The sequence below is a fragment of the Trachypithecus francoisi genome, unplaced genomic scaffold, assembly GCF_009764315.1.
Source record: "Trachypithecus francoisi isolate TF-2019V2 unplaced genomic scaffold, Tfra_2.0 Lachesis_group13, whole genome shotgun sequence".
In the NCBI taxonomy this organism is placed as follows: Eukaryota; Metazoa; Chordata; class Mammalia; order Primates; family Cercopithecidae; genus Trachypithecus; species Trachypithecus francoisi.
This window is the reverse complement of record NW_022681458.1, coordinates 113,948,782-113,961,887: the sequence shown is the minus strand read 5'-3', so window position 1 is coordinate 113,961,887 and position 13,106 is coordinate 113,948,782. Positions and strand designations below refer to the sequence as shown.

The following is a 13,106-nucleotide window of genomic DNA, read 5'->3' as shown; positions in this document are numbered from 1 at the left end:
GCTGGATTACGTTTATTGATTTGCGAATGTTGAACCAGCCTTGCATCCCAGGGATGAAGCCCACTTGATCATGGTGGATAAGCTTTTTGATGTGCTGCTGAATCCGGTTTGCCAGTATTTTATTGAGGATTTTTGCATCGATGTTCATCAGGGATATTGGTCTAAAATTCTCTTTTTGTTGTGTCTCTGCCAGGCTTTGGTATCAGGATGATGTTGGCCTCATAAAAAGAGTTAGGGAGGATTCCCTCTTTTTCTATTGATTGGAATAGTTTCAGAAGGAATGGTACCAGCTCCTCCTTGTACCTCTGGTAGAATTCAGCTGTGAATCCATCTGGTCCTGGACTTTTTTTGGTGGGTAGGCTATTAATTGTTGCCTCAATTTCAGAGCCTGCTATTGGTCTATTCAGGGATTCAACTTCTTCCTGGTTTAGTCTTGGAAGAGTGTAAGTGTCCAGGAAATTATCCATTTCTTCTAGATTTTCTAGTTGATTTGCGTAGAGGCATTTATAGTATTCTCTGATGGTTGTTTGTATTTCTGTGGGGTCGGTGGTGATATCCCCTTTATCATTTTTTATTGCGTCTATTTGATTCTTCTCTCTTTTCTTCTTTATTAGTCTAGCTAGCGGTCTGTCAATTTTGTTGATCTTTTCAAAAAACCAACTCCTGGATTCATTGATTTTTTGGAGGGTTTTTTGTGTCTCTATCTCCTTCAGTTCTGCTCTGATCTTAGTTTTTTGCCTTCTGCTAGCTTTTGAATGTGTTTGCTCTTGCCTCTCTAGTTCTTTTAATTGTGATGTTAGAGTGTCAATTTTAGATCTCTCCTGCTTTCTCTTGTGGGCATTTAGTGCTATAAATTTCCCTCTACACACTGCTTTAAATGTGTCCCAGAGATTCTGGTATGTTGTATCTTTGTTCTCATTGGTTTCAAAGAACATCTTTATTTCTGCTTTCATTTCGTTATGTACCCAGTAGTCATTCAGGAGCAGGTTGTTCAGTTTCCATGTAGTTGAGCGGTTTTGATTGAGTTTCTTAGTCCTGAGTTCTAGTTTGATTGCACTGTGGTCTGAGAGACAGTTTGTTATAATTTCTGTTCTTGTACATTTGCTGAGGAGTGCTTTACTTCCAATTATGTGGTCAATTTGGAATAAGTGCGATGTGGTGCTGAGAAGAATGTATATTCTGTTGATTTGGGGTGGAGAGTTCTATAGATGTCTATTAGGTCCGCTTGGTGCAGAGATGAGTTCAATTCCTGGATATCCTTGTTAACTTTCTGTCTCGTTGATCTGTCTAATGTTGACAGTGGAGTGTTGAAGTCTCCCATTATTATTGTATGGGAGTCTAAGTCTCTTTGTAGGTCTCTAAGGACTTGCTTTATGAATCTGGGTGCTCCTGTATTGGGTGCATATATATTTAGGAGAGTTAGCTCTTCCTGTTGAATTGATCCCTTTACCATTATGTAATGGCCTTCTTTGTCTCTTTTGATCTTTGATGGTTTAAAGTCTGTTTTATCAGAGACTAGGATTGCAACCCCTGCTTTTTTTTGTTCTCCATTTGCTTGGTAGATCTTCCTCCATCCCTTTATTTTGAGCCTATGTATGTCTCTGCATGTGAGATGGGTCTCCTGAATACAGCAGACTGATGGGTCTTGACTCTTATCCAGTTTGCCAGTCTGTGTCTTTTAATTGGAGCATTTAGTCCATTTACATTTAAGGTTAATATTGTTATGTGTGAACTTGATCCTGTCATTATGATATTAACTGGTTATTTTGCTCGTTAGTTGATGCAGTTTCTTCCTAGCCTCGATGGTCTTTACATTTTGGCATGTTTTTGCAATGGCTGGTACCGGTTGTTCCTTTCCATGTTTAGGGCTTCCTTCAGGGTCTCTTGTAAGGCAGGCCTGGTGGTGACAAAATCTCTAAGCATTTGCTTATCTGTAAAGGATTTTATTTCTCCTTCACTGATGAAGCTTAGTTTGGCTGGATATGAAATTCTGGGTTGAAAATTCTTTTCTTTAAGAACGTTGAATATTGGCCCCCACTCTCTTCTGGCTTGTAGAGTTTCTGCCGAGAGGTCTGCTGTTATTCTGATGGGCTTCCCTTTGTGGGTAACCCGACCTTTCTCTCTGGCTGCCCTTAAGATTTTTTCCTTCATTTCAACTTTGGTGAATCTGGCAATTATGTGTCTTGGAGTTGCTCTTCTGGAGGAGTATCTTTGTGGCGTTCTCTGTATTTCCTGAATTTGAATGTTGGCCTGCCCTACTAGGTTGGGGAAGTTCTCCTGGATGATATCCTGAAGTGTTTTCCAACTTGGTTCCATTTTCCCCCTCACTTTCAGGCACCCCAATCAGACGTAGATTTGGTCTTTTTACATAATCCCATACTTCTTGCAGGCTTTGTTCATTTCTTTTTCTTCTTTTTTCTTTTGGTTTCTCTCTCGCTTCATTTCATTCATTTGATCCTCAATCGCTGATACTCTTTCTTCCAGTTGATCGAGTCGGTTACTGAAGCTTGTGCATTTGTCACGTATTTCTCGTGTCATGGTTTTCATCTCTGTCATTTCGTTTATGATCTTCTCTGCATTAATTAGTCTAGCTGTCAATTCTTCCACTTTTTTTTCAAGATTTTTAGTTTCTTTGCGCTGGGTACGTAATTCCTCCTTTAGCTCTGAGAGGTTTGATGGACTGAAGCCTTCTTCTCTCATCTCGTCAAAGTCATTCTCTGACCAGCTTTGATCCGTTGCTGGCGATGGGCTGCGCTCCTTTGCAGGGGGAGATGCGCTCTTATTTTTTGAATTTCCAGCTTTTCTGCCCTGCTTCTTCCCCATCTTTGTGGTTTTATCTGTCTCTGGACTTTGATGATGGTGGTACTGATGGGGTTTTGGTATAGGTGTCCTTCCTGTTTGATAGTTTTCCGTCTGACAGTCAGAAGGACTGTCTGTTGGTCTGTTGGAGATTGCTTGAGGTCCACTCCAGACCCTGTTTGCCTGGGTATCAGCAGCAGAGGTTGCCGAAGATAGAATATTGCTGAACAGCGAGTGTACCTGTCTGATTCTTTCTTTGGAAGTTTCCTCTCAGGGGTGACGCCACCCTGTGAGGTGTGGGGTGTCAGACTGCCCCTAGTGGGGGATGTCTCCCAGCTAGGCTACTCAGGGGTCAGGGACCCACCTGAGCAGGCAGTCTGTCCGTTCTCAGATCTCAACCTCCGCGTTAGGAGATCCACGGCTCTCCCCAAAGCTGTCAGACAGAGTCGTTCGGTCTGCAGTGGCCCGCTCTTTCCCCTAATGGACTGCCTGTGCGCTGTCCGCAGGAGAGTCTACAGAGACAGGCAGGCTTCCTTGAGCTGCTGTGAGCTCCACCCAGTTCGAGCTTCCCAGCGGCTTTGTTTACCTACTTAAGCCTCAGCAATGGCGGGCGCCCCTCCCCCAGCCTCGCTGCTGCCTTGCGGATAGATCGCCGCAGACGGCTGTGTTAGCAGTGAGGGAGGCTCCGTGGGCGTGGGACCCTCCGGCCAGGTGTGGGATATATTCTCCTGGTGTGCCTGTTTCCTTAAAGCGCAGTATTGGGGTGGGAGTTACCCGATTTTCCAGGTGTTGTGTGTCTCAGTTCCCCTGGCTAGGAAAAGGGATTTCCTTCCCCCTTGCGCTTCCAGGTGAGGCGATGCCTCGCCCTGCTTCAGCTCACGCTGGTCGGGCTGCAGCAGCTGACCCGCACCGATTGTCCGGCACTCCCTAGAGAGATGACCCCAGTACCTCAGTTGAAAATGCAGAAATCACCGGTCTTCTGTGTCGCTCGCGCTGGGAGTTGGAGACTGGAGCTGTTCCTATTCGGCCATCTTGCCCACAGTAATTCTAAGTATAAAGAAGAAATCTAGAGGCATCACATTATCAGACTTCAAGTTACGCTACAAGGCTATAGTTACCCAAACAGCATGGTACCAGCATAAAAGTAGACACATAGACCAATGGAATAGCACAGCGAACCAAGAAATAAATCCAAATACTTACAGCCAACTGATCTTTAACACAGCATACAAAAACATAAATTGGAGAAAGGACACCCTATTTAATAAATGGTACTGGGAATGCTGGCTAGCCACATGCAGAAGAATGAAACTGGATCCCGATCTCTCATGCTACACAAAAATAAACTAAGATGGATCAAAGTCTTAAATCTAAGGCCTGAAACCATAACAATTCTAGAAATAAACCTTGGAAAAACTCTTTTAGATGATGGCCTAGGTAAAAAAAAAAAAAAAAAAAAAAGTTATGACTAAAACCCCAAAAGCAAATGCAGCAAAAACAAAAATAAATAAATGAGATCTGATTAAACTAAAAAGCTTCTGCATGCAATAGAAATAATCTTCAAGAGCGGACAGACAGCCCACAGAATGGGAGAAAATATTTGCAAACTATGAATTCAACAAAGGACTAGTGTCTGGAATCTACAAGGACCTCAAACATATTAGCAAAAAAACAAAACAAATAACCTCATCAAAAATTGAGCACATGACATGAATATACTTTTCTCAGAAGATCTACAAATGGCCAACAAACACAAAAAATGCTCAACATCAATAATCAACAGTGAAATGCAAATTTTAAACACAATGAGATAACACCTTACTCCTGCAAAAATGGCCATTCTTTTAAAAAGTCAAAAACAATAGATATTGGCCTGGATGTAGTAAAAGAGGAATGCTTATATGTTGCTGGTGGAAATGTAAATTAGCATAATCTCTACTGGGAACAGTATTTAGATTCCTTAAGGGACTAAAAGTAGATCTACCATTTGATAAAGCAATCCCACTACTGGGTATTTACCCAATGGAAATAAGTCATTACATGAAAAAGACTCATGCACACATATGTTAATTTCAGCATAATTTACAATTTCAAAGATTCATTCATGTAACAAAAAGCCACTTGTACCCCAATATCTGTTGAAATTACATCAATAAATAAATACTGAAATGTCAAAGTGAAATCTCCTAACCACATCTCACTAGAGCCACAGATTTCCACCATTACTTCATTTTTGCTATACTTTGGATGACTTTTTACCCAGACTTCTTTGTCACATTTTTTAAAAGGACAGATACAGTACATTGAGCTTAATTTTAATGTTCTCTTTAAAATGCTAATAATTATGGCTCAATTATTGCAGTGGTTATCTTGTTGGAGCTTTCTCCCTTTAGCAGCTCTGAATCGTGAGTGGTATAGAGTCACAAAGCTTACTTGATTATTTACCCGGTCCACTACTGCTGCTACGTGTTTCTTCAGGACCTGTCCTTTGGAACACTTCCCAGAGGTAAGCACAGGGTTGCCTATATTAAAGCCACCTGTATATGACTTGCTATGTCCTCTTTGTCAACACTTGCCCTCATCGTGACTACAGAATCTGTTTTTCTGGTTTTCAATATTGTTATTGTCAGACTGTGCTTGGAAATATTCCCAGGGATTAGTATGGTGATTCTCTTGGGATGTTTGGAGATACATTTGCCAATGCTGTACATGCAAAATTTCCATGACATCTTATAAAATAAATACTTTGATCTCTTTATCACCCATTCATGTTAACATATAAAATCAGCTGAATTAAAGTTAAGACTGTGTAAACAGATGACTAGAACCTCTTTTTAAATAAAAATATGTGTGGTTGCCTTAATTACCTGTCATTGGAAATGTGTAATTCCCTTTAATTTTCTGAACATATGAATAATTTTACTATTCTAAAAAAATATAACTATTCATAACTACTCGCTTATTTTCTCCTTTCACTCACTTATAATTTTTGGAAGAAGTGATGGGCATTTGTTCCCTATAACTCTTTGCCATCTATATCCACCTGGATCCCTAGCAATTTGGGTCTTATCTGAACTACTACGATGAACGGCACTCAAAATTACATTTGGTGTGATACACACACTAACTCAATTCTTTCTCTATCTTTGCTTTCATCTTTTGCAATCATTTACCTCCCTATGCAGTTTGGACAAATACTGTCAAATTCCTAACAGCATCATCATTAGCACTGTTAAAATCCTTCCATCATTTAGGAGATGCTAAGCCTGTGTTGTCCTTCACTGCCCTGAGAGGCTAGGCAGTTTATCTGCTTGCACACTTCAGATGCAAAACATTGATGGGAAAAGTGAGGAAGCATACTGATTTGCATTCTTGTATATTTATATGCTTTACTGTTTCTCCTGGTACTTCTGCTTCCACTTGCCATCTTCACCTTCGTCATCTCTAGCTCCCAACTTGACTCTCCTCAGTCACTGTTCATTCTTAGCCTCTGATTTCTATCACTTCTTTTGCTGTCCAATTTGTCCTTCCTCTATTTCTTTCTTCAAATATGTCTCCAGCATCATTATGTCACAAAATTATTTGCCCTGAGAATCTCTTGCTCTTCCCCTGCTCTGTGCTGCAGGGGGACTGACTCTCATCTCGCTATGTCAGTTGCATTCCAGCCAGAGTCCACCTATGAGTGGCTCTCATGAGAGACTGGAAGGCCAAAGATTCTGGTAGTTTCCTTGTCACTGACTGCCTCCTCTCCTACTTACTGCTCCTACAAGAAAGGCTGCAAAGGTTTACACTCCTGCTATGTGACATCTGGGCTTCTGATAATCTCATTCTCCCCTTGTCCTTCTGTCTGGGAGTGGAATGTCTCCTGACATCACTAGTCTGTGTGTGGCCTCATTGTTGATTTGACTGCTTTCACTTTTCTGTCATCAGTATAACCAACTCCCTGCAGAAAACTGCCTCTGTTGTAAATACTTAAGGTGGTTTTGTTCCTGGTTGGATCCTAAAAAATCACAAGATCATTCTCCTTATTATTTCATTGGGTATCCTTCTTTTCCGTCTTTCTACTGGACCTCCCTCTTTTATTCTTATCCTGGCCCTTCCACTGGCAAAGCAAGTCTTCTTGCTCTTGCACGCTCAGTTGCCCTAGTTGACTAAACTGTTAGGATAATTTTATAAAAAGAAGAAAAGGAAAGAAAATAAAATATTTCAATGAAACCAAACCAAATTTCTCTGAATCCTTTAAGGTATATTTCATGACTCCACCACACCCCACCCTTCCTCTCTTTCTTTCTCTACCTTCTCCCTCTTCCTTTCTTGTCATTTTTCCTGCCATGTCACTCAGCATGTGAGTTTTGGGCCAGCACATGCATCTTTGGCCTTCAGAATCCAGAGTCTGCAGTTATAACTTGATTTTCATCAGTACATAATTTTATTTGACAATTATATTTATAACCTTAATTTTCAAAAAATATCAGAATATTGTTTCATCAGGACTATATAATCTAGCTTTATATTTACTTTGTTGTATGTATATGTATGCCAATCAGAAATAGCCTAATTGGTTTCTTCAGTCTTATAGAGAAACAATTTTAGATAAGGGAATTTTTCTGATTCTTCAGGGCAGAACCTTTCTTTTGACTTAAGTTGATTTTAGATAATGCCAGAGACTTTTTTTGTTTTTTTTCTGTGTTAGCTCATTCAATATTTGGGCTTATTTACTGGAGCCATCACAGCCCCAACTTTTCTGGTTGTTATGAAGATATCTTTCACTTCTTTCTCTGGTAAAACCTATTTCATAAAGACCTGGGGTTTAATGCTCTGACGTAAAGCCTTGCTTCCAGGGACTCTGTGTCAGCATCTCCGTCCCACATTTCTCTGTTCTATCAGCTTCTCCTTTGACTTGATTTCACCCTCCAATTAGGGATATTTGTGTATCTTCATTGTCCTTCTTGACTATAGTAATAGATTTGCAATTATTGACCAAAGGTCATACTATTATTCCCTTATTTAAATTTCATTCCTGTATAGCATCACTGAGGTTTTTAAAATTTCTATACTGGCATGAGGGCAACAACATTCCCTGTGCTAAGTAGCAAAACAGAGCCTGAGGAGGAGGTCTAACTGCTTGAGCCTACATCATCATCATGCTGGAAAATCTTGACATCAAAGCCGTTTTTAAACACCTTAAAGCTTTCAATAAGCAGAAAGTGGTAATAAATGTATTTTAGAAAGAATATCCTATCATACATAAAACATTAAATTTTGTTTTATCTGATGAAAACTTTGTTATAAACTTCTTTACATTTATTTACTCACACTAAGGAGTTTCCTCTTTGCATCAATTTATTAAAAATGATATCCAGGTGCCACCGGTGGGGACAAGATGGCATGGACCTGTTTATATTTCCCTCTTCTGCTAAGTACAACTATGAACCCTGGAAATTACTCAAGAGACAACCAAAGGAGAACTAAAAGAAGAAAAGTGTGATATAGTTTCAAACCCCAGGACCAAAGGAACAGTACAGTGGCAGGGCATCTTGCATGCCTCTCACTCAACAGAGGAAGACCACCCAGACCCAGTTTGTCCTGATCCTCATTTTAGCAACAAAAGACAGCTCATTCCTCCCCTAGACCAAATATTCTTCCAATAATATCCAGTGAGATCTACAACACTACTGATGAGGAATCATTCGGGAGCCCTTCCAGAAGCTGCCAGTGGAGGCCCTCTCTCCCTTGCCTGGCCTGAGATTCCCCTTTTACTAACAGATAACTGAAGTGAAAATGGCTCAAGTCAATAGGAAAGAATCAGAGAAGCAGGTGGCCTTGTTTGGAAAGCCTCTCTGTCCCCATAAGTTAGGGACTCTCTTCCACTTCCCAGAGACACCAGAATAGTTGGAGATAGGTGAAAATATAGGAGTATCATACCACACCTGTCCTGTTCCTTCAAGGAGAGACATCCTGCTACCCGATCTGGGGAAACTCTGATCATTCAGGCAGTGTCAGTAGGGACTACTGGGACCCCCAGTGGCACCAGATTAACCAAGCATACCAAAACAACAACATAAACGTTCTAAAAATGAAACTACCATTGGAATCACACCTTATGAAAGTGGGCCAATACTCATAAACTAAATACTCATAAAGAGGTAAATGCCTGTGTGGGGGTACACACATGCACACACACACACACACACACACATATCAGATCCAGAAACTTCTAACATGATAGACAAAATGTCCAAGATAAATTTAAAAATCACCTATTATACCAAGAATTGAGAAAGTTATAACTTGAATGAGAAAATCAACTGATATGAATACCAAGAAAAATCAGATATTGAAATTATTGAAAAAGGGTTTTAAAGAATCCATAATAAAAATATTTCAATAATTAATCAATTATCTTTAAACAAATGAAAAGTTATAAAACTCAACAAATAAATAGAAATGATTTTAAAATGAAGAAACAAATGGACATTTTAGAACTGAAAAATACAATATAGAAATAACACTCATTGGGTGGACTCAATAATAGAGTAACAATGAGAGAGGATAAATCAATTAATTTAAGAAGAAAGCAATAGGATTCACCCCAACTGGATATCAAGGGGGAAATAGACAGAAAAAAAAAAAAAAAATGGACAAAGCCTGCGGACTTGTGACATAATAACAAAAGATTTAACATTCATATTATCAGGATAGGACAAAGACAGTGGGTCAGACTGAGAGTATGTGAATAAATAATGGAAGAAAAATCACCAAATTTAGTACAAGACAAAAACTTGTAAGTTCAAAAGGCTGAATAAATACAAATTAAGAAAAACGGAAATTATCCATGCCAAGACACACCATAACTGAACTTTTGAGAAATAAAACAAACAAACAAAAAAAGAACATCCAGAGACAAGCAAGCACATTACACATAGAGGAACACACATTCAAATCACAGTGAATTTCTCAACCATGGGGCCAAAAGAAAGAGGATTGCTTTTTCCAGTGCTAAAAGAAAATAACTGCCAGCCATAAAGTCTATAGTTGCTGAAACTATTCTTTATTAATAACAGAGAAAAAAACAACTTTCCCCAAAGATAGAAACAGAATTAATTTGTCACTAACAGACTTACCATTAAAAACTGTCTTAAGTTAATTACTCAAATGAAAAGACCTAATGTAAAGGAAAGCATCTTGGAATATCAGGAAGTAAGAAGAAACAACAGAAAGAACAGACTTATGAGTACATTCAATAGGCTATTCTTTTCCTCATGAGTTTTATAAATTATATTTGATATTGAAAGAAAATATCATCTGATATCCAAGACAATGATATTTAAAAGTTGATGAGGTTAAAAGCCCTAAACGAAGGTGATATTTTCACACTTTATTCAGAGTGGCAAGGTGTTCATGCCAGAAGACTATTACAAGCTACATACATATATTGTAATACTCACAGTGAGAGGTGAAGCCAGTTGGACTTCTGGGTTGGGTGGGGACTTGGAGAACTTTTCTGTCTTACAAGAGGATTGTAAAATATACCAATCAACACTCTGCAGCTAGGATTGTAAAACACACCAATCCGTGCTCTGTGGTTACAGGTTTGTAAAATGCACCAATCAGCACTCTGTAAAAACACACCAATCAGCGCTCTGTGTCTAGCTAAAGGACTGTAAACGCACCAATCTGCACTCTGTAAAATGGACCAATCAGCAGGACATGGTGGGGCAAATAAGGGAATAAAAGCTGGCCACTGGAGCCAGCAGCAATCTGCTCGGGTCCCCTTCCATGCTGTGGAAGCTTTGTTCTTTAGCTCCTCATAATAAAAATTGCTGCTGCTCACTCCTTGGGTCCACATCACCTTTAAGAGCTGTAACACTCACTGTGAGGGTCAGTGTCTTCACTCCTGAAGTCAGTGAGACCATGAACCCACTAGAAGGAACGAACTCCAGAGGCACCACCTTTAAGAGCTGTGACACTCACCACGAGGTCCACAGCTTCATTCTTGAAGTCCGCGAGACCAAGAACCCACTAGAGGGAATAAATTCCAGACACAACAGCAACCACTATGGAAACTATGCAAAGAAAAATACTCAAACACACTGTAAGTAAATCACAAAAGAATACTTTAGAAATGTAAGAAACCTACAGAAAGTTAAGCTGAACAAGACCCAGAGAAAACAAGCACAATAGAAGTAATAAAATGACAGACTTAAGCTGTAAAATATCAATAATTACCTTAAATGTAAATATTCTAAATATACCAATCAAAAGAGAGATTGGCAGAGTTGATTAGCAGAACACATTAGGGTTTCCCAGTTCCCCGGGCTACGGAACTGTACCAGAAACTAGCCTGCACAGTGGGAGGTGAGCAGTGGGAGAGAGAGCATGACCACCTGAGCTTCATCCACCTCCTGTCAGAATAGCAGTGGCATTAGATTCTTATAGGCGCTTGAACACTATTGTAGACTGCAATCAAAGGATTTAGGTTACACATTCCATATGAGAATTTAACTAATGCCTGATGATCTGAGGTTGAACAATTTCTTTTTTTTTTTTTTTAAGGTAAGCAGAATAAACCATTTATTAAAACATTGTGTGATAAAATAAACTTTTTGACCCAATGCTACACTGGTAAACATTTTCCCTTATTAACATGTTACCTAAAACACAGTTAAATTATATCATCTGGGCCGGGCGCAGTGATCCACACCTGTAATCCCAGCACTTTGGGAGGCAAGGTGGGCGGATCACCTGAGCTCAGGAGTTCGAGACCAGCCTGGTCAACATGGGGAAACCTGTCTCTACTAAAAATACAAAAATTAGCCAGGTGTAGTGGCACACGCCTATAATCCCAGCTACTCGGGAGGCTGAGGCAGGAGAATCGCTTGAACCTGGGAGGTGGAGGTCGCAGTGAGCTGACATCATGCCACTGCACTCCAGCCTGGGTGGCAGAGCAAGACTTCACCTCAAAAAAAAAAAAAAAAAAAAAAAAAAAAATTACATCATCTGACCAGAACCAGAAAATACTTCTGTCCTTTACCACTCAATGATTGAACAGTGAGGTGAGTGCAGATCTACGTTTTCTTGCTGAATGACAGAGAATAGTAACTTTAAAGGCAATCAAAATTCCATATGCCTAAAAGTTAAATTTTATCTACCCTGTTCACTGGCCCAAACTTAAAATCCTCACATCACATAAAGATTTCATGGACCGCTCCCTTTCCCTGCCAAAAATACATATTAGGAACAAACTAAGAATAAGAGTTGGGTTTTAAACTGTACTTTATTTGTTACTATAACATTCTTTTTTAACTGATCAACCATAAGGATGCAAAAAGTTCTCTGAAACTGCTTCCACTGCCTGTTGTAGAGAAATGGGTAAATTATAAAGGTGATTCAATTTGGAATTCTTTCCTTTTTTATAGCACTTCTAAGCTATGTGCGCGACACACACCACAGAGGTAGAAAGGACCATCTTTAATAAATTATCTTCTTAATCGCAGAGAATTTCTGAAAATAAAACTGACAAAATGCTAAACCAAGGCTTTGATAAGTCCCAAAGGACCACAGATCCATCGGCTCCTATTTGAAGAATTCATCCCCTGGAGTGTTCTAGCCTTTGTAGGGCACTGGATTACAAGATCCACCAGGGCTCTGAACAACTGCACTAAGAAGCCTTCTAACCACTCTCATTTGCCGATTCTTTGGACCACCCAGTCCTGCTGGCAGAGAGGGCAGAGATTGTTCTGTTTCACCCACAGGGACATGCAGCAGTTGTGGAAGGAATGATTACATTCTCCCCAGACCACAACACAGTCCTCTTGTTTGTTTTCAGCTTGACATCTAAAACAGGCATCCATCACCTGGACCCTGCAGATGGTGCACGTATCACACTCAACGTCCCAGCTCCACATGGCCACCGCGTTCCACCTCTTGAGGGAGAACATCTTGTCGCCTCCCGACTTGGAGCCTGAGCTCCGGAGTGAGACGCCAGGGCGCAGGTTTCCTCTCCGTCTTCCGCCTCGGCCATGGCGGCGCCGCGGAGCCGATGGCGGAGAGATTGAACAATTTCATCCTGAAACCATCACCCCTGGTCCATGGAAAAATTGTCTTCCACGAAACCACAAAACTGGTCCCTGGTGCCAAAAAGGTTGGGGACTACTGGAACACAACATTAACCATATGCTGCTTACAAGAAACTCACTTCAGATTCAAAGACATTAAGTAGGCTGAATGTAGAAGGATGGAAAAAGACATATACGCAAATATTAATTTAAAAAGGCAAGAAAAACATATCATTATTGGATAAAGTA

At 40.1% G+C, this 13,106-nt stretch overlaps 1 protein-coding gene across 1 annotated transcript; it reads right to left on the bottom strand.

Annotated features, from left to right (window-relative positions):
• Positions 1-11,337: 11,337 nt before the first annotated feature.
• LOC117095109 (RING-box protein 2-like) lies at positions 11,338-12,823 on the bottom strand. The gene is given in 2 exon segments (XM_033231722.1): positions 11,338-12,769; positions 12,772-12,823. Coding segments are annotated over 2 exon segments (339 nt in total). The 3' UTR covers positions 11,338-12,482.
• Positions 12,824-13,106: the final 283 nt, after the last annotated feature.